Source organism: Rhineura floridana, chromosome 11 (assembly GCF_030035675.1).
Source record: "Rhineura floridana isolate rRhiFlo1 chromosome 11, rRhiFlo1.hap2, whole genome shotgun sequence".
NCBI classification, from domain to species: Eukaryota; Metazoa; Chordata; class Lepidosauria; order Squamata; family Rhineuridae; genus Rhineura; species Rhineura floridana.
In genome coordinates this window covers 52,195,548-52,219,718 of record NC_084490.1, presented here as the reverse complement: position 1 = coordinate 52,219,718, position 24,171 = coordinate 52,195,548, and the positions used below count along the sequence as shown (strand labels likewise).

At 44.1% G+C, this 24,171-nt stretch overlaps 1 protein-coding gene across 2 annotated transcripts in view; it reads left to right on the top strand.

The window, feature by feature from the left end:
* Positions 1 to 2,745: 2,745 nt before the first annotated feature.
* Positions 2,746 to 24,171, top strand: part of LOC133365931 (transcription factor CP2-like protein 1) — a 38,438-nt gene continuing 17,012 nt past the window's right edge. For both annotated transcript variants that reach the window (XM_061588407.1, XM_061588408.1), the window contains exons 1-7: positions 2,746 to 2,831; positions 6,381 to 6,488; positions 8,382 to 8,536; positions 9,203 to 9,276; positions 14,040 to 14,145; positions 21,503 to 21,609; positions 23,096 to 23,248. In XM_061588407.1, coding sequence (XP_061444391.1) covers positions 6,406 to 6,488; positions 8,382 to 8,536; positions 9,203 to 9,276; positions 14,040 to 14,145; positions 21,503 to 21,609; positions 23,096 to 23,248 — 678 coding nt within the window. In that variant the 5' untranslated portion in view covers positions 2,746 to 2,831; positions 6,381 to 6,405. The remainder of the gene's footprint in view (positions 2,832 to 6,380; positions 6,489 to 8,381; positions 8,537 to 9,202; positions 9,277 to 14,039; positions 14,146 to 21,502; positions 21,610 to 23,095; positions 23,249 to 24,171) is intronic.

Genomic DNA, 24,171 nt, shown 5'->3' with positions numbered 1-24,171 from the left:
CTGGCCACATTAATACCATACATTTATTCCACTGTTATTCCACTTGAAACAGTCACAGCTTCCCCCAAAGAATCCTGAGAAGGGCAGCTTGTGAAGGAAGCTGTGAGTTGTTAGGAGACACCTAATCCCCTCACAGAGTTACAGTTCCCAGAGCCCTCTGCAAAGAGGCTGGGGGGGCTGACTATTCAACCATCCTGGGAATTGTAGCTCTGTGATAATAGGAGTCTCCTCCTAACATCTGTCAGTACCCTTCACCAACTACACTTCCCAGGATTCTTTGAGGGAAGCCATGACTGGTTAAAGTGGAACAATAGTGGAATAATTGTATGGTGTGAAAGTGGCCACTGTCTCATCCTGGGTCTTGAGCTGCCTGTCTTGCCAGCTTCTACACATGGAAGGGGTGGGGGTCACCATCTTGTCCTTTGCCTCAGGCAGCAAAATGTCCTGGGCCAGCCCAGAGTGAATGGGCAACGTTAGCATTCCTGTTCACCCTTCTTAGGTTCTTGATTGATAAACTAGACTTGAACCAACCTGCCCTTCCAATAGGGGACTGCTCTCTGCAAAAAAAGGGAAAAAATGGACACAGGGCTACCTGCCCAGGGTGTCAGCACCAAGGTCTTCTGGAGTCCTGCTCCTGGAGATCCTTCTGATTGAAGATGCAGGCGACTGAACCCAAGGCCTTGTGAACGCAAATAATGTGCTCTGTCACTGAGCTATGTCCCCTCCCAGTGCCTCCTGTACCTCCTGCAGACCTGCTGCAGGACGTACAAGTGCAATTTGGCTGTCTCTGAAAATGACACCTGGGCTCCTTAATGTGATAGGCGTTCATTTTTATGATGCTGAAGGTGACGCTGCCAAACTGGAGCACAATTGGGAATCACAGGTGAGCAGGCAACAGTCCCCTCCCTTTTCGTTCCAATGGTGATTGTCCATTTCTGAGGCTTTCTATAATGATACATTTATAACCCTTCTCCGTAATACGGAAATGTTTCCAGCAATGTTGTGCAAAAGCAGAAAGAATTCATCCTGCCTTATTGCGTCAGACCCCATTTATTCTCCTGACCTCCTACACACTCCAAGCAACTATGTGTTTTACTATGCAACAGTCATTAATAACAACACTACCTCTCAAATTAACCCATTGTTAGGCCAGCTCCCAGAAGGAGAAACTTGCACATTGTAGAAGGTAGAATTGGAAGGCTTTAATTCTCCAAATAATTAACATTGGATTTAGAGGGTGAACTGGAAAGTTCTCAAGTTGAAGCTTACATTTCCAGTCCTATTTGTGCCAGTGCTAGGTTTGAGGAGGGGCCCTAGGGGGATCTCTCATCCTACTTGGCTGTGGTGGCAGCAGTCCAAGAAGCAGTGGAGATTTGTGGCTCTGATGTCAGTGGGGCAGTGAATCCGAACCAGCTTGTAGTCTGAAGTTCAAGGAGCCATCCAAGGTGCACTAAAACCTGGAGCGGATTCACTGCCCTACTGACATCGGAGCCATGAGTCTCCACTGCCAAGAAGCATACGCCAGAGTGACTCTGGGTTGGGGGACACTGGGGGAAATTCTGGGCCAGGATTTTGTTTAAGGGTAGGGGTGAGGTCCCAGGGTAGGCATCAGCAGTGGGTTTTGCCTGGGCACCGAGGCCTTGGCAGTTATCCAAGGATGTCAGGTGCCATCTCCAATTCTGTATACCTGTCACAAATTCACCAGGCAGCCTTAGACAAGTGTCTGTTTGATCAGCCTCAGGCACCCTTCTGTAATGTGCAAATAACAACACTGACCTACTTTATGGGGCTCTTGCATTGAGATAAAGGAAGCGATGTGCTTTGAACATTTGACATGAGCTACACACGTCTTATGATGTCAGCACACGATGTCCAACTGTAACCGGCTGGCTAAACATTTTGAGGACAGTGATTTAGATGTTACTGTTGCAGCAGTGCCAGCTGAGGTGTCCAATGCAATGTCGAACCCAGTGTTGTGGGATCATTTATAGTTAATGCTGCCTGATGATGTGGACAAGATGCTTGCAGTGATGCGCCCAACCATCTGCTCATTAGATTCTTGTCCATCCTAGCTTATTAAAGCTACCCAGAATGGGATGACTGAATGGGTCACAGGTGTAGTAAACACATCTTGGCATGATGGTGTGATGCCCACTGCCCTTAAAGAGGCGGTGGTGCATCCACTTCTTAAAAAGCCCACTCTAGACCCAGTGGAGAGTAATAACTATAGATAAGTCACCAATACCCCTTTCTCGGCAAAGGTGGTGGAAAAGGTGGTTGCAGATCAATTCCAGGTATTCCTGGATGAGACTGACTATCTAGAACCATCACAATCTGGATTCAGACCTAGTTTTGGAACAGAATCAGCCCTGGTCACCCTGATGGATGACCTTTATTATGAGAGAGACAGGGGAAGTGCAACTGTGTTACTTCTGCTTGATCTCTCAGTGGCATTTGATACCATTGAGCATGGTATCTTCCTAGACCAACTCAGTGGGACGTATTACAGTGGTTCTGCTCTTACTTTCAGGGTCACGTCCAGAGAGTAACACTGTGTGAGTGTTCCTCATCCCCTGGCACTTATGCTATGGGGTTCTGCAAGGTACTATTCTCTCCCCAGTTCAACATCTATATGAAGTCATTGGGAGTGGTCATTAGGAGTTCTGGAGCAAGGTGTCAGCAATATGTTGATGACATATAGCTCTGTTATCTCGATAACATCTGAATCAGGAGAGGCTGTGAATGCTCTGGATCAGTGTCTGAATGCTGTAGTGGACTGGATGTGGGCCAATAAACTATGCTTGAATTGTTGGAAGACGGAGGCTTTTTGGGTAGGTTGTTCCCATGTCTGGGAGATAGGCTGGCTACCTGTTCTGGATGAGTCGCAATCCCTCTGAAGGACCAGGTCTGTAGCCTAGGGGTACTCCTGGATTCATCTTTGTCACTAGAGGCCCAAGTATCCTCTGTGGCTAGGAGTGCCTTTTACCACCTTTGTCTGTTTCATCAGCTATGGCCATTCCTGGACAGGGATAGCCTGACCTCTGTAGTACATGCATTTGTAACCTCGAGGCTGGATGACTGCAATGCGCTCTATATGGGGCTGCCTTTGGCCCTGGTTTGGAAGTTCCAGTTAGTGCAAAATGCGTTGGCCAGAATGCTGATGGGAGCATATGGCCAACAAATATGACACCACTCTTAAAACATCTGCACTGGCTGCTACCGAGCCAGGTTCAAGGTCCTTGTATTAATTTACAAAGCCCTGAACAACTTAGGTCCGGGGTATCTTAGGGACCACCTGAACCCTTTATATCCCAGCTCGATCACTGAGATCTTCTGCAGGAGCAGCTCTGGTTGTCCCCCGAGTTGGCGAGGCTCATTTAACATTGACACGAAATCGAGCCTCCGGTGTCATCAGCCCAGTTCTCTGGCAAGCTCTGCCAACAAAGATTCAGCAGGCGCCTTCTGTTTTAACTTTTAAGTGCCTGCAGAAAACATTTCTGTTCTGCCAGGTTTATGCAGGCAATTAAGAAAATGCTCCCTTTTTTGCAGCAATTGATCTTTGTTTTTATTGTATTTTTATTGTTATTTATTCTATGGTGTTGTTGTTGTTGTTAAACATGTTGTCAACTGCTTTGATGTTTTTAACAAAATAGTGGCATACAAGTATTTTTATAAATAAATGAAATGATTCCTAGGACTAGATCTGTCATTAGGAAGTGTGTGTGTGTGTGTGTGTGTGTGTGTGTGTGTGTGATTTGCATACTAGGACCCTTGTGGGTCCTCTGCAGCACCTCTATCTGATCCCAGTCAGTGAGGGCTAGGTTACTGACTGTCACAGTTGGAGGGCAGCTTCTGCCCTCACTTTCGGAAGCATGCTGTGCTATGTTTGCTAACCAGTTTGAACATAAAATCACTCATATCCATCTTGACTTGGATGCTACAGTGTCTGCAGATCACCTCTGAGCACTAGATGCATCCAGAGCACCATCTAGTTTGGAAGGGATGGGGAATCTGTGGCCCTACGGATGTGGTCGGACTCCAGCTCCTTTTAACCCCAGCCAGCAGGCCAATGGTTAGGGATGATGGGAGTTGCAGGCCAGCAACATCTGGGGGGCCATTCAGAACACTGGAATATAGAAGCTACCTTATACCGAGCCTGACCATTAGTCCATCTAGCTCAGTATTGTCTACACTGACTGGCAGCGGCTCTCCGGGATTTCAGGCAGGAGTCTCTCCTAGCCCTATCTGGATTGAACCTGGGACCTTCTGCATGCAGGAAAGCAGATGCTCTGCCACTGAGCTACGGCCCTTCCCAGTGGCTGCGGCCTGAGAAGGTGGATGTTGTACTTAGGGGGATGTAGCTTTCCACATGCCGGCTCGACCTTTTGCTCACCTTGGCTTGTAGCAGGAGGGTACTGATGAGCCTAGGCAGTGGTCAATGCTCCGCTGTGAGAGGGGCTGGTCTCCTGATTGCCTTGAAAGAGGTGATTGCGAGATCGCTCCTGAATGTTGATAGACTTCAAGGATTATAACAACTACCAGCCAGTCGCATTTATCATCTCCTGTGACAAGGTGCTGGAATGGATGGTTGCCCTGCAACTCTGGGAACTTGTGAATGAAGCTGATTATCTGGATCCCTTTCATTGGGGTTTCAAGCCTGGTTTTGGCACAGAAAGTGCCTTGGTCAGCCTGCTGGCCAAACTATGCCAGGAAAAGGAGAGGAGGAGTGCAATCCTGCTACTTCTCCTGGACCTCTCAGTGGATTTTAATACCACATAGTATCCCTGGGGAGAGGGCCCTTTTTGTTATGGGAGTCTTTTCCCACAGAGGCTCGCCTGCTGTTTATTTCAGTGTCTTTCCAGCACCAAGGAAAATACCTTTAATAATTTTTGTTTTGCAAGTCTTTAGCCATCTGAAGAGTTTAATCATGCCCTCCCCCATGCTGTATTCTCCCTTTTAGATTTTTATAATAATTTTGTGGTGTTTTTTTGTATTTTCACCCTACTTTTCAATGTGTACATTGTCCTGATTGCATATTGGAGAATGGTATTTAAAAAAACCTGATGTATGAAAGAAAAGTCCCCAACATGCTTCACCTTAGTTTCTCCCAGTGGATCGACTAGCAAGCATCAGGGTGCACTTAAAGACACCACTGAAGTGAGTGCTAAATCTGTTTCTTGCTCCCTGGTGACCCCAGCCATTGTGGATCAGCATAGCTCCATCCTGCCTGCTTTATGTTTGTTGGTCACACCTGGGTGTGACAGAAAGTTGGAGACTCTAGAACTGTGCTTGTTTTTAGGTAGGTTGAGTGTAAATTTCCATCAAGGGTTCTTTTCTAAAAGGGGATGTTCTGGAGCAGGGGTTCCCAAACTGTGATCTACGGAGCCCCAGTGGTCTGTGAGCTTAATTCAGGTGATTTGCAGCATGATTTGTTTCAATTGTATTTGTATTGCTTCTTTTTTTCCTTGTATTTGATTGCATTGCAATTTGCATTCCATAGAATTCAAATGGTAATACAATAACATAATATAAAAAAATAAAAGAAGAATTCAAATACAATTGAAATTCATACAGCATCTAGCACAGGGCATTACAATGGCTACAAGAGGCAGAAAAATGAGGAAGGGGTCCGTCAAGACCCTCAGCAATTTTCAAGTGGTTTGTGGGAATAAAAGTTTGGCAACCACTGTTCTAGAGTCTAAGTCTGCCAGGAAGACATTTCAGCAAGAGCTGGCTATGGTAAATCAGCTCAGCAGTGAAGAAAAAGCACTTTGCTTGTACTTAGACTTTTTCGCCCCTCACGTTCTGAGACGAGACTTTGCACTGAGAAGAAAAAAAGACAATACAACATCAGTGGTGTCTCTTCGCGTTTTTTCAAACACTGTTTTGGGTAGCTTCTGCTGATGTATGTGTGTAAATAAGGAGCTGTGGATTATCCAACTTCACCTAATAAATCCTAGTCCCAAACAGGCAATTTTACCTGGCTTTGGGGGTCTATCCACCAGGTGTTTTTACCGCCCTAGACTTTTTCATGCTTTTCTCTCTATGCACCCATATACACCCATGTCTTTTTTCAGTGAAATTATGGGTTACTTTTTAAGTAATATATTCAGGGTCCTTAGCACCTAGAAAAGACAGGTGGCGATATGAGCTATCCATACCTCTGGTGAGTCCAAGGAATGGAAAAAGCTATAAAATGCTGCTATGCAAGGCATTTCACCCTCAGCCAATTGGATGACATCTCCCTTTGAACACACCCACCTGGCTGGCAGGTGCATAAAAAGAAAAGGGATAGTCCTTGCACTACACAGCAGCAACAGACTGCCACAGAGTTTAGACTTTTTTCCTTTTCATCCTGTGCACTTCTGGTATTTTTCTAGTTCATCTTTCTGGGATCCACCAGTCATGCTTTTCTGGCACAGCCAACCTGATCATTACTGGCCAAGCCCGGGGGAAATGTATCCTTGCTCTGGAAGCAATCTGATAAGGTGAGAGGCCTTTTTTTATCTGCCCTTCTCTTCCCAGCTGGGGCCACCAGCCGAGACCTGGGAGGTGGGAGGTTCCTGCAAAAGCCTAGAATTGTTCAGGACAAGATGCGCAGAATAACTGAAGGTGTTACTGGTGCTGCTTAGAATCATAAAAATGGCCTCACTAGATCAGATCAAAAGTTCATCTACCTTGGCATTCTGTTTACAACAGCAGCCTTTTGGAGGTCTCTAAAATCCCCCAAGAAGAGTATAATCTGGTATTCAGAGGTACACTGCCTCTGCAAATGGAGGTTCCATTTCAGCTATCCTGGCTGATATCCATCAATAGATTCATTCCCCATTAATTTGTCTAGCCTATTTTAAAGCCACCTAAGTTAGTGGCATCACTATATCTTGTGGTAGTTAAGTTCCCTAAATTAATTCAGGAAATTAAGCTTCAGCACAGACCATTAGGCTGGATCCATCCACATTGGGGACACTTTAAGGGCTCAGGAAACCAAGGATTTTGATGGCTCCTCCCTTGCTTTCCTCCTTGGGTTCACCCAAAGCCATTGGCTCTCAGGGCCCTTTGTTTCCCCACCTAAAAGACTTCTATAGCATGCATCACCAGCCTTCCTTCCAAACTGTGGTTCAAAGGTCTTTGCCCCAAGTCTCTCTCCTCTGTTTCGTTTTCTCTTGCCCTCCCCACTCAGCTGCTTTTGGCCACCATCGTGTCCTTCTTTGCCCTCCTATCTCTGTCTTCTGCCAGGCTTTCTGTTCTTGGGGCACTCTCCTTCATGAGGCCGTCTCCCACTCCATCGCTTCTGGAGCAGAGGCTGCCTTTGAGCCTCCAAAGTTCACCTTTCTAACCCCTCCGGGGCCACCAGACTCTCTCCTTTCTCCATATCATGAACATACAGTATGCAACCAAATGGGAAATTAAAAAAAAAATGAGGACCCCACCCCAGAGACCTGTTCAAGGCCTGAGCACGGCAGTCAAGTCTGTTGAAGTCAAGATTTACACCCACCCACTATTTCTTTTAAATAGTTCCATTTAAGTATTGAGAGTCCAAGGTCAGAGATGCAAGGGCCAGATAGTATGAAAAGCTTCTGCAATGTACATTAGGTGGGAAGACAGTGACTGATCCAAAACTACCCAGTGAGCAATATAGCTAAATAGGGAGGGACTTTTCCAAAGACTTTCTGGAAATGCATAACTTGCGAACCAGCCTCACAACTAATCACTCATCTGGCAGTCTGGGGTAAAAAACTGTCTCCTGGAGAACAGGCCAGGAGGCTTTTGTAAGCTGGAAGAGAGCTGGTTCTTTTCTTCTTCTTCAAAGCTATTAAAAGTGGCATGAATGATGAACACCGGTACATTTGGGCAGGTGGGCTAATGATACATTTTGCAGTCTAGTAACCTTTGTGTACTTCATTTGCAATGTGGATGTGAATGATGTCAGTGCAGGATAGATGGGGAAGAGAGCTACATCCAGACTAAAGGTGTGCTGCCTGTCACCAGTGTAGATTTAATATTTGAATGCTGGACGAGAAAACAACAAAACAGACAGACACGCCTTATGATTTCTTGTACTTCTACACAAAAAGTGTAAGGATGTAGAGGTTGGCAGGTAATCTGCAAATAAACAGGGAATTGTACATCACAATGTATCGCTAGGCATGCAGGCACAGGGAAGCCATAGTTTGCTTCAGCATTCTGACATTTGCGCACTGCATGTGCATGCATCACAAGTGCGTGCACGCAATCAGCACATGGGATTTTCTAGATACATGGTTCTTCCTTCATGTAAGTGCTGTCTGTACAGGAGTTTTTCTACTTGGGAATGAGTCCTGCATCATTTGTGAGCACAGCCTGACTTTCCTATGCCCACGCCCCCCTCTTGCCACCTGTAGGGAACCCCTGGCATTGCCATTCCTGAAACAGGAGGAACCGAACAGCATCTCAACATCGGCTGAACAGCACTGTCCATCTTTTCAGTATGTTCTGTGTGCTGTTACCTCCCCAGCTGTCAAGCAGCATGAGGAGACCCTCACCTATCTCAACCAAGGTAAGGTCTATGGCAGGTGTGACTGGAGGGGGGGATGGGAGGAATTACCTGGAAGATGGATTGAACTTTGCTTAGATGCTGCCTCCTGGTGGTAAACAAAGGCATGATCACTCGACCACAAACCAGATGTATTATCTCTTCACAATATATGCATTGAAAACGATGGTAAAAGCATGCAAGAACTTTTTAAAATTTAGGCTGGCTTTTATAGTCCAGGTTGGTGCTAGCAGTGTGCTGGGGCTTCAGATGCTTTGTATATACATAGAGAATGCTAATGGGTTTTCCCTGTGTCAGGGAAGGGGAATCTGTGGCTCTCAGTCTACACACTGTTGGATTGCAACTCCTGCCAGCCCTTGCCAGCATGGCCAATAGTCAAGGAGGAGGGAATTATAGCCCAAGAACATCTGGAGGGCTACAGGTTTCCCATCCCTGACCTATGTAAAAGTCCTAATATATCAAATGAAATATACTACAACTGAACCAAAATGTTAAAATTCAGCACATTTTCAAATTGTGCAATTTGGATTTCAAGGTCAAAACTTAATCCAGAATTTGACATTTGAATTTCAGAGTGAAACTTTGATGTTTTCAACAAGATATTTTCTGATTCATAAATAATACAAATTAACATGCCATAAATGACTGACAGACTCTGCTCTTTTCCAGGGCAGTCATATGAGATCCGGATGATGTGTAACCCCAAGATGGGAGAGTTTTCAGAGGGGCACAAGTTATTAAAGGTAAGGATGGGAGGGAGATTTGAACGGCATTTTTTAAAAAAAAAACTAGGACGCATCTCACAATCCATAATCAGCCTTTGGAATTCATTGATGCAGAATATTGCAACGTTTTGAAAAAAGGATTCATTGACTATACGAAAGATAGGCCCAGCCACTAGTCATAACAGTCACAATCTGCTCAGAGAAAGGGAAAGCAAAGCTCCCAGATGTTGGGTGTTAACAAAGCAAGGATATTTCCATCATGCCTTGTTTGTAGATGCTCCCATTTCATTCATGCTCTCCCATCATTGATTTTCTAGCAAAACATTTGCATTTCTATTTTCCTATTCTGAATGTTTTCAACATTCCTAATTATGAATGCTTTGAGACATAGAGATTTGCGGAGAAAACAAAGCATAAGTTGTATTTGATTGGGCAACTGAAAGTTAATTGCACTTCTGCAGTGGTAAAAGTGGGTCCTGTGTAGGGTTGCCAGGTGTCCTGTACTTGCCTGGAGACTCTGGATTTTGGGGGCCATCTCTGGGTCTCTGGGTGAGTCATCTCCGGACCCTCAGCTTTCATTTTTTTAAAAAATTAAGTTTCCAGATGGTCTGGTTCATGAGATATACCCCAAAACAGAAGCAGCCCCCCTGCAAACTTCTGTTAAATCAGCTCATAGCAGGCTGCTCTAACTGTGCCCTTTCAGCTTTGTAGCCAATAAGTGAAGTCAGGGTTGTGATTTGTAGATCTCCAGGCAGTGCCTAGACCCCATTGCAACACCAGAAAATGGTTGCTTTTTCTTGTTTATCAGAAAGTCTCATAAACTGAGTAAGTATATAGCTTTCAGTTTTTTTCTCTGTTGTGTGCAGGAGTCAAACAAGTTTAAATTTTCTTGGGCTGTTTAAGAGGGGCAGTGTTTTGAAAACTTTCCCAATATGGAGCTTTAATCCAGTACTTGCTTTTCTGGGAGTAAAGCTGCAATGCTAATCCCATTTACCCAGTGTAAACCCCATTGAATTAAATAGGACTTACTTTTTAGTAGACATGTTTGTCATGCTGTAAATTAATGGGACTTTTGAGTGAACATAGCAAAGAAGTGTGTTTGTGCTGTAAATCTTTCTCTCCTCCTCCAATCCTATTTTTTAAAGCAGGCAGGGCTTACTTAGGTATCACAGTTTTTATTATGTAGGAAACTAATACTGATTTTTTAAAAAATGTATACTTGTTTTTATGGTTATTGGATTGTAAACAATTGCAAAACAGCTCAAAGTGGCAAGATTCTGAATTTTGGGTTGGGTGAATGAAGTTCCTTATTACTTGAGGTTGCAGTTCTCTGCACACTTCCCTGTCTGAGTAAGCCCCAATGAATGCATTGAGACTTGCTTCTGAGTAAACAAACATAGGATTGCACTATAAATATATTTACAGGTTGTATAAAAAATAAACATTGTTGATAGTCACGCTTATATAAATATTTCTTCATACTGTGTCCCAATAAGTATTTGATTTCACACTATGGATATAGAATATTATTTCCTCTACATTTTAAGTGTGCCCTTCTTCCTTGGGGTGGTCATGATGCCCCTCTGTTGTTTTCATCCTGAGGGGCAGATAGGCTGAGAGTTGGTGAGTAGCCCATGGTCATCCAGTATACCTTATAGCTCATTTCCATTTTGAAAAAAATAATTAAAACTATTTATATGCAGGCAAAGCTTATTAAGTAGATCCACACAATACATTTAAAGCACATCCAAATAGCATTTAAAGTGCATGACTTCCCCTAAAGAATCCTGGGAAGTGTAGTTTCCCCCTCACAGTTATAGTTCTCACCACCCTTAACAAACTACAGTTCCCATGATTGTGTGGTGGGATTCATGTCCTTTTTTATATGTGGAATGTGCATTAAATGAATGGTGTGGATCGGCCCTAGATATGCTGTGCATTCATTAGTGAATTGAAAATAATGTAAAAATATACTTTTTTAAACAGGGGAAGGGCTGTAGGTCAGTGGTAGGGCACATACTTTGCATGCAAAGGTCCAAAATTCAATTTCTGGAAAAGACTATTGCCTGGAGTCCTGGAGAGCCAGTGCTAGTCCATGTCATAAATTCTGAGCTAGATGGTACCAACTGGCCTGAGTTGGTATGAGGCACATTCCTTTGTTCCTAAAAGTGGAAAGAGACCCAATGGTGGCCACAGTGACTCCAAAATTTATTTATGTATTTTATGTACAACATTTATATATAACTTTATTATAAAAAATCTCAAAGGGGCTTACAGAAGGAATTAAAACAATAAAATTATTGGCAAAAACAGTTAAAGACAGGTATTTAAAAAAATTCAAAATAATAAAACCAACAATGAGTTAAAACAGGTAAAAAACACAGTAGCTTCTATCTGCCTGGGTAGGCTTGCCTATACAGAAATGTTTTTAGCAGGTGCTGAAAAGAGTGCAATGAAGGCGCCTGCCTGATGTCAATAGGCAAGGATTTCCAAAGCATAGGTGCTGCCACACTAAAGGACTGATTCCTTACAAGAGCAGAACAAGTACTGTGTGGCACCGTAACATGGAAAGCACACCTTGAACTTGGCCTGGTAGCAAATTGGCAACCAGTTCAGATTTCAGAGCCGAGATATTATGTGCTGGTAGGGTCTCACACATATCAGCAATAATGCCACTGCATTAACTGCAGCCCCCGGGTCACGTTGTGCTGCATGGAGATTTCTGTGACCTTGGCTGACTGGCTGCCAGGATTTTTTTTGTTTTTGTTTTTTGTTAGGAATTCTGACTGGTTTTGGGATGCTGAGTTTTCTGTCTTACTCATAGGAATCTTGTTGTGGTTGGTATGGTACTGCATTTAGTAAATCATCACTGTCTCTTGCTTTTCTTTTCTATTTGCATTTCATTTCCTTTTAACCTCACTCCCTTACATCCATAAAAGCAACAGTGGTTCCATGTGCTCAGCTCAACCTCCTTAAAGCCACTGATAATGCCCCTTGTTGGTTGCATGATGGTTTGTTTCTTGCCCAACAGTGGTAAAAAGGCCCTCCTTCGGGGGCCTACCCAGAGAGAAGTCCGGAAGGTGACAACCAGAAAACGGGCTTTCTCTGTGGTGGCCCCCGAATTATGGAATTCTCTCCCTGATGAGGTACGCCTGGCGCCAACATTGTTATCTTTTCGGCACCAGGTAAAAACCTTCCTGTTCTCCCAGGCATTTTAATATATATAATTTTAAATATTTTAGCAATTTAATATTTACATCTTAACATCTTAATATTCAATCGATTTAATGCATTTTACATTTAATATTTTAGTACTGAGTTTTGTAGTTGTTTATATGTTTAATTATGTTTCGGTATTTTTGGTATAATTTTTAAGTTTAATATATGTTTTTAAATTGTGTATTGGATGTTATATGTTGTGAACCGCCCAGAGAGCTTCGGCTATGGGGCGGTATAGAAATATAATTAATAAATAAATAATAATAATAAAAAAAAGAATTCACATATTTAGAATTGTGGCTGCCAAGGCCGGTTCCAAAGGGTAGCCAGGCGGGGCACTGGCCAAGGGCCCCTCTGCTCCCCTTCCGCGATTCATGGCAAGTTTGCTGCTGCGGATCGCACGGCAAGAGCTTTGGAGCTCTGCTATTCTGTTGCTTAACCAACCTTGTTTTACAGTTGCGCACGCAGTGCTGCCCTTAACAAAGATGGTGGCTGAGGTTTCCCTAAGGGGCTGAAGCCTCTGCCGCAATCTTGGCTCATGACATGGATTAGGGAAACTTCGGCCGCTATCTTTGTTAAGGGCAGCACTGGGTGTACAACCACAGAACAGCTGAGAAAGGTAAGTTAAGCAAGGGAATGGCAGGGCGTGCCATCCGCAGCAGCAATCCTGCCACGCATCACAGAAGGGGAGTGCCGGGGCCTGGGGCAGGCTTGTGCCCAAGGGCCCAGGCATGTCTGGGGCCGGCCCTGGTGGCTGCAACAGATGTTCTGTCCAAGCTGCTGCCTGTGAAAGTAGACCAAACCATGTGTGTTTTCTCTCTGTCAATTATTACTCACTGAAATTGGGTTGGCTGTCAAAGTGAATTTATCGCAGCCCACAAGGTAGACAGAAAAGGGTACAGAATCTTCTTACTCTCACTCATTTCTCAAATGTCTTTCTGAAGTGAAGGGTCAAATCTGTAAAGAAGTTTGGAGCAGCCACATTAAAAGATAAAGGCAGGGCATTCCAGGTAGGGGGTTGCCAGCCCTGCTTGGATATGGATATCTTTGCAGAGGATCCCTACTCAAGGTTTACCAACAGCACAATCCAAACTATATCTACTCAGAAGTAAGTCCTGGAGTTCTATGGGGTTTAGTCCCTTAGTAAGTGTGTTTAGAATTGCAGCCTTCACGGGCTTCCAACTTTACTCCCGAATGCTCCCATCTAACATCTCCACAACACTTGGCTGCTTTCTTTCTGCAATGGCATTCTGTGACTGGCCTGGCCTGAGGGCACTTAAACCTTTATTGACAGAAGCAAACAGAGTAGATTAAATGTTCCCTACCCAGGCTCCATCTTTTAGCTAAGATTTCTATCTTTATTTCCAATCAGAGAAATATTTTTGTTTGAATTGTATGCTCCAAGCAACTGTGGTTGATGCTTAATGTATCATGCTTAATGACATCACTCGGGTCCACCCCTGTGACATCACAAGGATCCGCCCCTGAAATCTCAGGGTTTGAGATGCTTCTGACTTGGCAACCCTAGTCCTGTGAAATTTCTGACATCTTTTCCTTCCCAGAGTGTTGTCAGGGTGGTATTCCATGACCGAAGATTGCAATATACAGAACACCAGCAGCTGGAGGGATGGAGGTGGAACCGGCCAGGTGACCGCATCCTGGATATTGGTGAGTAATTCTTCATTTTTTAAAAGGGCCTGGAAATTTTGTGCTCATGTTAATCCTTGTAAACCTTGTTTCTTTTAAAACCTCTAACCTTCAACAGCATTCATAAATGGGAATGCTGGATGACAATGATTACAGAAGTTCAGATCGAGTTTTTGCAAGCAAATCCCAGTAAGGAGAATGTGGTTAATTCCTTCTCCTCCTCCTCCTCCTTTAAAAAACCCAAAACTGCTCCAGTATAAAATGAGTGTGAACATTAGGATATAGGGAAGATCTGCCCCACTTCTCTGAGTGATGACAGTTTCTAGAGCACAGTACATAGCCAACTTTCGTTTTCTTTGGAAGATGGTAACTGGAGGCTGATTGGAGTTTTGTAGTATTTGAGTTTATTTACACAAATACAGGTTGAGCATAGATGGAGGGCTTAAAGACTCCCACAGACAGCCAAAATCCTCTGCCCCCACATGAGCTGTCTAGGGAGAGGTAGCCAGTCCCCCAAGATGCTGTTAGCTTTTAGATTCCGTATATAGAGGCAGTAGTAGAGCATCTGTTTTTCAAGCAGAAGATGCAGATTCAATCCCCAACATCTCCAGGTAGGGCTGGGAAAGAGGTAATGGACAGCCACTGCCTGCTGTCAGACAGTATAGGCACTACTGAGCTGGATAGACCAATGGCCTGACTCTGTACAAAAGAGCTTCAGGCTATGTACACAACATACATTTAAAGTGCATGGCTTCCTCCAAAGATTCCTGGGAACTGTAACTTGTTAAGGGTGCTGAGAATTGTAGTTCTGTGAGGAACTATAGTTCCCAGGATTCTTTTTTGGGAAATTATGTGTTTTAAATGTATGGTGTGTCTTTCTCAGCTGTGAGCACACTAGTTGCCAGAGCAAAGGGTTTCCATTAGCAACACCTGGAGGGGGAATGGTTGATCTGCTGATCAGCTGTGAAATCTGTTTGAAGCATTTTTTTAAAATGCACTTGACTTGCTCCCACCAGGTTTTACAGTAAAAAGGGACAGGGTTTGACTAGCATTTGTGCCCCTGTTTTCAGAAAAGAGAAGTGGAGATGTACTAGAACCAGCAGAACAGTGACTGTGTCTCTATCCTTAGTCTGCACTGCAGTCTCCTTTGTTTCTGTTCACACCGGTTTCCTTTGGATTAAATTCAACTAAAGCTGTGGAGACATTTGCAGTTATACTGGTTTCAGTATACACTTTTGTTTTGTGAATTCAGGTACACACTATGTGAAACTCCACCCCCTTTTACTCCAAAATCTGGGATTTATAAGCTCAGAAACATTTTCCCTTCATGCCAGCTTCACTCTGACTTTAAAACTGTTTGGTTGACAAACCCTTTGTTACTCTGAGGTTTGAGTGGTGAATCCCAGGTGTATATAGTGGAAAAGTTTCCTGCGGGGCTGTGCTCCTCCATGGCTGATGTCAGCAGGGTGTGTGTGTGTATCGCAGAGGAGCATCCCATTTCCCACTCATCTACCCACCCACCCACCACCTGCCCACCGCAATCCTACCTGTGTCTACTCAGAAGTAAGCCACATTGAATTCAATGGGGTTTACTCCCTGGTAAATGGATTAGGATTGCAAGTCTCGTTCATTTTAAAAGTAGAGGTGGTGGGGGTGGGAAGAGACCCATGCTCATCTCCACCCATCAGGACAGACACACGTTTACCGCTGTGCCAGTTGCAGTGTGTCTCCACCTGTGTTGTCTGAAAATGAGGGTACATGATGCAAGTCGTACTCTGCCCCTTTTCACTCTGGCTTAAACACGCTAGTCGCCAGATCAAAACATTTCCATTAGCCACACCTGGAGGGGGATAGGGTTGATCTGCTGACCAATTGCAAAATGTGTGAAGCTGAATTTTTTGAAAAATGCGCTCAAGCTGGTCCCAGCAGGTTTTACAGCAAAAGGGGTAGGGTTTGAGAGAGATGAAGACCCACCAGAACCAACAGAACAGCGAGTGTCTTTCTACCCTCCAAAACCTGGTCGGATCAGCTTGAGTGCATTAAAAAAATAAATAAATTCAGCTTCAGACAGATTTTGCATCTTATTGCTAGATCAACCTGTTGCCCTTTCAGGGGTGGCCAATGGAGATGCTTTACTGCAGGCTCAGGCAGAGACAGTGATTGGCCAAATACTTTGGTGTGGGCGGTCCTGAAAGGTCTGAAGTCAGCTGTGGGAAAGGAAGGTGTGTCCAGCCGAGAGTAGAGTCACTTCAAAACGCAGCCAGAAAAACCATTCTCAGTGCTTTTGAAGCGACTAGTGTGCCTACAGCCATAGTCTCTGTAAACAAGAAGGGGGGGATCTGTCTCCTCTCACTCCCTTTGATTATTTAGAAGATGATTTCCTGGGAGGTGGAGTTGGACGGATGAAAGCTCCACTAATTGCAGCTGGGATGGGCAGAGGAGTGGGAAACTGAGTACAGACAGTGGCCAGCCAGAGATATCAGAATTTGCAAAATCAAATTGAAATGCAGCGAAAACAAAACTGCCTTGCTGCTTTTTAAGCCTTTAGTCTCCAGCCTAAGTCCTACGCAGAGTAGACCTATTACAATTAATGAACTAAGTTCATCATGTCCATTCACTTGAATGGGTCTGCTCTGAGTAGGACCAGCATTGGAGACAACCCTTTGTTTCCTCTCACGCATAGATCTAGCTATGTGCCCATCATATAGCTTGCACACTGTGCCCCCTAAGCTATCCTCCTGCTCACAGGGGGTGGAGAAGGAAGCTGACCTGTCAGTTACCACACTACTGAAGTAAGATTCAGCTGCCAGTCTGGTCAGCTTCTGTACATGGAACCAGGGCTGGCACCAGCCCGCCACAGTGCCCTGCCTCCTCCATGTGTGCATTCACATGTGCACGCAATCCGGTTGTGCCACCTCTCATATCAGTGCACATGCTTGCCATCACCCAAGAGGGTGATTGTGGCATATTTTCACCCCTGCCACCCTCTTGGGTGATGGCAGGCATGCAAGGTGACATGCGGGGTGACATGACCAGGTGTATTCAAGTATCCGCAAGCTGTGCGCATGTACAGAGTAGGGTTGCCAGGTCAGAAGCTCCCAAACTCTGAGATTTCAGGGGCGGGCCCTAGTGATGTCATAGGGGGTGGGCCCTAGTGATGTCATTAAGCCTGACACATTAAGCATCAGCCACAATTGCTTGGAGCATAACACTTAAACAAACAAAAAATATTGGAAATTAAGACAGAAATCTAAATGAGGGTGTTTCCAGGTCCAGCTGAAGTGACGGGATCATTCCTTCTCACCTTCTTAGAGAGCCTGGGTAAGGAACATTTAATCTAGCCTACTTGCTTCTGACAAGAAGGGTTTAAGTGCCCTCAGGCCAGGCCAGTCACCAGAAGGCCATTGTAAGAAGAAAGCTTAGTTTTGTGGAGACGTTAGATGGGAGCACTCAGATGGATGCCACTGAAGACTGCAATTCTAAACACACTTACTAAGGGACTAAGCCCATAGAACTCAGCAGGACTTACTTCTGAGTAGATGTTGTTAGAATTGTGCTGTTAGTAAGACTTGATTAGGGATCCTCTGCAACATCCATATCCAAGCAGGGTTGGCAATGCCCTGCCTGCCTTTTAGTATGGCTGCTCCAAATGCCTTTACAGATTTGACCCTTCAATGCAGAGAGAGGTGTGAGAAATGAGCAAAGAAGTTTCTCTACTCTTTCCTGCCTGCTCTGTGGGCGGCTATAAACTCACTTTGACAGCCAACCCAATTCCAGTGAGTAATAATTGACAGAGAGAAAACACACATGGTTTGGTCTGCCTTCAAGGGCAGTAGCTTGGGAACAACAGCAATTGAAGCTACAATTCCCAGGATGTGAATTCTCTTTTACCACTATTGGGCAAGAAACAAACCATTGAGGGTTTTTTTTACAATAAAGTGGTATATAAATGTTGTAAATAAAATACAGAGATTAATTTTGGAGTCACTGTAGCCCTTGGGTCTCTTTCCTCTTTTATACCGAGTCAGGCCATTTGGTACCATCTAACTCAGTGCTGATGACATGGACTAGCATTGGCTGTCCAGGATTCCAGGCAATAGTCTCTTCCAGAGATTGAACGTTGGACCTTTGCATGCAAAGCATGTGCCCTACTACTGAGCTACAGCCCTGTTTAAAAAAGTATATTTAAAAATTGTTCTTTTCAATTCACTAATGAATGCACAGCATACTAGGGCAGATCCTCACCATGCATTTAAACCACATTCAACATACATTCGAAGCACATGAATCCCACCATAGAATCCTAGGAACTGTAGTTTGTTAAGAGTGGTGGAACTATAACTGTGATGAGGAAACTACACTTCCCAGGATTCTTTGGGGAAAGTCATCTGCTTTAAATGCGAGTTGGATATGCTTTAAATGTATTATGTGGATCTGTATTACTTCATAAACTTTGCCTGCATTTTAATTAAAAATTTAAAATGGAAACAAGCTATAAAGTTTACTGGGTGACCATGGGCTATGCACCATCTCTTACCCTAATTTACCCCTCAGGGTGAAAACAACAGAGGGAGACCATGACCACCCCAAGGAAGAAAGGCATACTTAAAATGTAAATAATAATTTGTAAATAATAATTTACAACCATAGTGTGAAATCAGATACATATCAAGACATAGTATGAAGAAATATTTATATAAGCATGAATGTCAAAGATGTTTATTCTTTACACAACCTGTAAAGGTATTTATAGTGCAATCCTATGTTTGTTTACTCAGAAGCAAGTCCCAATGTATTCAGTGGGGCTTACTCAGACAGGGAAGCATGCACAGGACTACAGTTCATTTATAAGGAACCTCACTCACCCACCCAATCCAAAATTTGGAATCATGCCACTTTAAGCCGTTTTGCAACTGATTTATACTTGTTTTATGGTGACTGGATTTTAAATGGCTTTATTTCTTGTTGTGAGCTGCCTTGGTTTCCAACCCTACCTCACAGTGTTGGAAATATTCCATATACGCACACCCTGGATATGTAAAAATACATACACCCCATATAATAGTTTATTGTCAAAACCAGTTGGCCATTGCAGAACATTTTTTAAAAAAATAAGTATTAGTTTCCTGCCAAATAAAAGCAGTGACACCTAAGTAAGCCCTGCCTAACTGCTTAAAAAAAAGGGATTGGAGGGGAAAAGATTTACAACACAATTCTTTTCTATGTTCACTCAAAAGTCCTACTGATTTTCAGCACAATCCTAACCACGTCTACTCAAAAGTAAGTCCTACTGAATTCAATGGGGTTACCTCCCAGATATGTGGAATTAATATTGCAGCTTTACTCCCAGAAAAGCTTCATATTAAGAATGTTTTCAAAAGAGGTTATGAATAAGACAAATAAACTGCCCTTTTTAACAGTCCAGTAAAATTTAAACTTGTTTGATTCCTTAATTAGAAAAGTATAACACTGCAGCATGTACACTTTTTAAAACTTCTGTTCAAAAATTATTTGAAACATAAAATGTATATGCTATTTTTGCAAGTCATTAAAAAACCCTGCATGCACACTTTTATATCTACCAAGATCCAGCTGTGATCTTCTGTTGTAGTGCAATCCTATGCATGTTTACGCAGAAGCAAGTCCCAATCCTATACAGAGTACAGTACTCTTTATGCTGCTGAAAGCTATATATTTACTGAATTCCTGATGTGAGACAAGCAGGAAAAGGAAACTGTGGGTTTAGGTATTGTCTGGGGGTCAACAAATCTTGTAAATCACAACTCAGACTTCACTTATTGGCTAAAAACTTGAAAGGGCAGGGATTAGAGCAGCTGGTTTTAACAGAAGTTGCGGAGTGGTGGCGGCTGACATTTTGGTTTATATATTTTGAACCAGACCACCTAGAAACTTTTTTTTTAAATGAAAGCTAAGAGTCCGGAGATTAAGGTGACTCACCCTGAGACCCAGACAGGACCCCCCAAACCGGAGTCTCCAGGCAAAAACTGGACACCTGGCAACCCTAGCAGAGGTGCTGTTGGCTGAGAGAGCAGAGCTCCTGCTCCACGATCCGTGCCACCAGTCATGGCCCATGACCCAATGCTGGTGGGGATCGTAGAGTGGGAGCTCCACCCTCTCAGCTGCAGGGGTCCCTCAGCTAGCCACAGGTCCCTTGGCCAGTACCTGACCTGGCCAACTGCTGATGCTGGGCCTGCATGGAACAGTATGTCAGCTCCATCTTGTGCTTCGCCTCAGGCAGCAAAAGGAGACATATCACTGGAATATCAGAGTTATCAACAGTCTTTTGTCAAGGCTAAGAGGCCCGGCCAGGTATTGCTTCAGGGCGGCCTACTTTGATAGCTGTGCTCACAGAAATCTGATGGGAAACATGTAAGAGGCTGTTCATCCACCAGGAAAATGTTTGTGTTTTTCTCATGCATGGTGCTCACAACCTGGGAGTGGCCCAAGATATTTCCTGTCCCCATCTGCCTCAGCATCTTCCCTGATGTTTCAAAACTTTGTGGGGCACAATGTCCTGATCATCCACTGCTTCCCTGGCAGAGCTTGGAAAAGTTACTTTTTTGAACTACAACTCCCATCAGCCCAATCCAGTGGCCATGCTGGCTGGGGCTGATGGGAGTTGTAGTTCAAAAAAAGTAACTTTTCCAAGCTCTGTTCCCTGGTACCACTCCACATTTTCTGTTTCCTCCTATCTGTGTTTCTGTGATTCTGCACTTCATTGGCAGAGGTGTCTCTTTTTATAATCTATAAAGAAATGTCTTTATACATACAACACTATAATATATGTGGCCCTTTAAAGGAACTTCATACGGGAGAACAGAAAGCTCCCTACCCTCCATATTCTCATGGAGCTTCTAGTGTGAAACAGACAATGGAAAAACAACAAGGGGAGGTGAGGAGGAAAATGCAGTTATGTGAACTTAAAATTTGTTTACCACTGGGAATAAGGACTAAAAGATTCTTACGCCAAAGTCTCCATGGAACGTTGAGTCTGGAGGGATTTGAAGAAAGGGAAAGAAAGAGAGGGGTATTTAGTAATTTCTATTTGACTAAAACATTAGAAACAAAAGGTCTTGGGAGGTGATGAAGATTTTCACTGGAGATATATAAGCAGAGGCTGGATGGCCATCTGGCAGGGGTGCCATAGTTGTCCTGCACTGTGGATCCTGTTCTGAACAGGGGGTTGGACTAGATGATCTTCAGGGTATCTTCAGTGATTCTTTCTTCACTGTCAGGTAGGAAAGTCCACACCTCATCCAATGCATTCTCCTCCCCAAAATGGATACCCTCTCCCCAGCTATTGTGGTAATCATGCACTGAAATCCTGACACCCTCTTCCTTTTATGGCCAAATGCAGATATTCCCATGTCTGTAGGCATCCTTGAGCCTCATATCCATCCTAACTTGCTCAATACTGTGGAATTCCTGTGGGACCCAACTAAGCGAACATCTGTCTTTGTCCAGGTGAGCAAGCATCGTGGGGCTACCTGCTGGTAGGACTATTTCACTTCTGCAGTTGCTTTCTCCTCCATTTGCCTTGATTCCCATCCACCTCTGACCAGTTTGGCTTCCTCGATATTTTCCAAGCAAGGCAAAGTAGTAAGTCCCCACCACCACTGCCCTCTGAATCAAGGATGTACACCAGATGTGGGAAACCTTTGGCCCTTCAGATTTTACTGAATTACAACTCCCATCAGCCCTGGCAAGCATGGTCAATAGCCAAGGATGGTTGCAATTGTAGTTCAACAACATCTGGAGGACCAAAGCATCCCCACACCTGATCTATACCTTTAGCAATTGTATAATTACTGCATATTGTTAGGATAACAGCAATCAACTGGATGTAAGTAAACATTTTATTGTTGTTACCACTAATACCACTACTGTTACTACTATTACAAGTAGGACCTGCAACAAAATGTTGCAGTATGGAGTGTTCAGGATTCTAGCCATTCCTTTCCATTGCAGAAGTACAAAATCTCTTGGGGGAAATATAACTGGATGAGAGACCACAAAATAACTCAAGCATGCTCATTGGGCACAGATGGGGGTGTCCTTTGGACCAGCCTTTCCCAACCAGTGTGCCTCCAGATGTTGTTGGACTACAACTCCCATCAGCCTCAGCCAGCATTGCCAATGGTCAGGAAAGATGGGAATTGTGGTCCAACAACATCTGGAGGCACACTGGTTGGGAAAGGCTGCTTTAGACTGTAAGCCTGCGGGCAGGGAGTGTTTTGTGTGTCGTTTTTATTAATATTTTGTAAGCCACTCTGGAAGCCTTTTTGGCTGAGGAGTGGGGCAAAAATGGCTTTAAATAAATAAATAAAAATAAAATAAAACCCAGGGAAGAACATCAGGGTCCCCCAAGCCTGTTGATACCTCCCCATGTCTGTGAGGGACGTCATTTTGGCTATGTAAGCATTGGCAGAGGTGCCTGAACATCAGAAATAGGGGGAATGATTACAACCCCCCTAGGCTTGTATGTGGGCAGGGGTGTAGTCGTATGGGGTTGTAGACCTGTTTCTTTTTTGGGAGCAGGGTCCCAGCTAGGTCCCTATGTGTGAGCCAGTCAGCATGAAAAGGGAACGTATTAGCCACTGAGAAGATTATTCTCAATAGCTAACACACAGCTTCCCATTTCATGCTGATTGGCTCCTAGGGACATCTGTTGTAGTGGGGTGTGGACTTGGAGATGACATGGAGAGCCAGAGAGATGAGGGAAAGTGGAAAAGGGGCATGGCGTGACTATCATGAAGGGACCCTGCATGTCTGAATTTGCCACTACCCTAGTGTATGTGGGATGTGCAAAGTTAGCTCAGGGGAGGCTTTGACTGTGACAATTCTCATTTCCACTCATCTGTTCAAATGGGAAAGGTGTTCCTGCCCAGCACCCACTATTGCCAATGGTTGCGGTGTACCTGTTTCCCACCTCCTTTTGTTCTGTCAATAGGTCCACTGCATTAGTACTGAATTCACACTACGTAAGAACGGTGGGGAGAAAGGTGTCCCCTTTCGCATCCAGGTGGATACCTTCAGGCCCAATGAGAAGGATGAGCATGTGGAGCATTTGCACTCGGCCAGCTGTCTCATCAAAGTCTTCAAGGTAACGCTGCCTTACCTGCAGGATCAGGCAATCAAACCCAACACCCACTCTAGAAGCAGGACCCCCCATGCAGAAGCCTTGTTAGAGTTTGTCTTTCCCAAAATCCAAGCAACACTGTGCTGAAAGCAGGAGTGAACAAAAGAAGGCTTGCTCTTCGTGACTCCAGCAAATGAATCAAGCCGGATGGTGCTACAGGAAGCACAATCTGGGCCCAGTTAATTTGTTGGGGAACACCTAATGAAATAGCCCGGTATTATTAAAACTAAAAGGGTGTGAATCTGGTTAGTCTCCTGGATGGGATGCCATGTAAGAGCAGACAAAGATATAATTAAACACAAGGAGAAAGCAGAATCACCCTGCTCCCAGGTAAATACCTATGAGATCCCACTTAACTGGATAATATGCTCACTTTCATGGTACTCAGTCACTCACCTCCTTTTTCCAGCCACATGCATGACCCTCTTGGAGAATGAGCTCGACCTTTACCAGAATATTCTTGCTATCAGAAGAAGGCTGGCAAGGAATACTGTTGCTAAATGTCCTTTTGTGGGATGGGATGAATATCAGAGAAACTTGCACCCATGGGAAAGAAATTAAAGCCTGGTTCACATGTACAATCTTCACTTGCTGCATGAGACAATGACCCACACGTGTGAATGGATCGTTAAATATTTTGCGCTGCAGATACAACACTCCTGTTGTCTGCTGCAACACAGCATTTTTCAATGGACACCATTCTCACATCCAGCTGCCTGTTATCAGATGTGCAGCAATTAGATGCAGAGAAATCTGGTGATACAATGTGCATGTATGAAGCAGGTCTTAGCTGGCTTAACAAAGTCTGAGGTTCTCACAGCTACCCTGCACTCACAGAAAACTAGATCTACCTGGAAAATCGAAATCTGTTCCCTACTTTCTGCCTT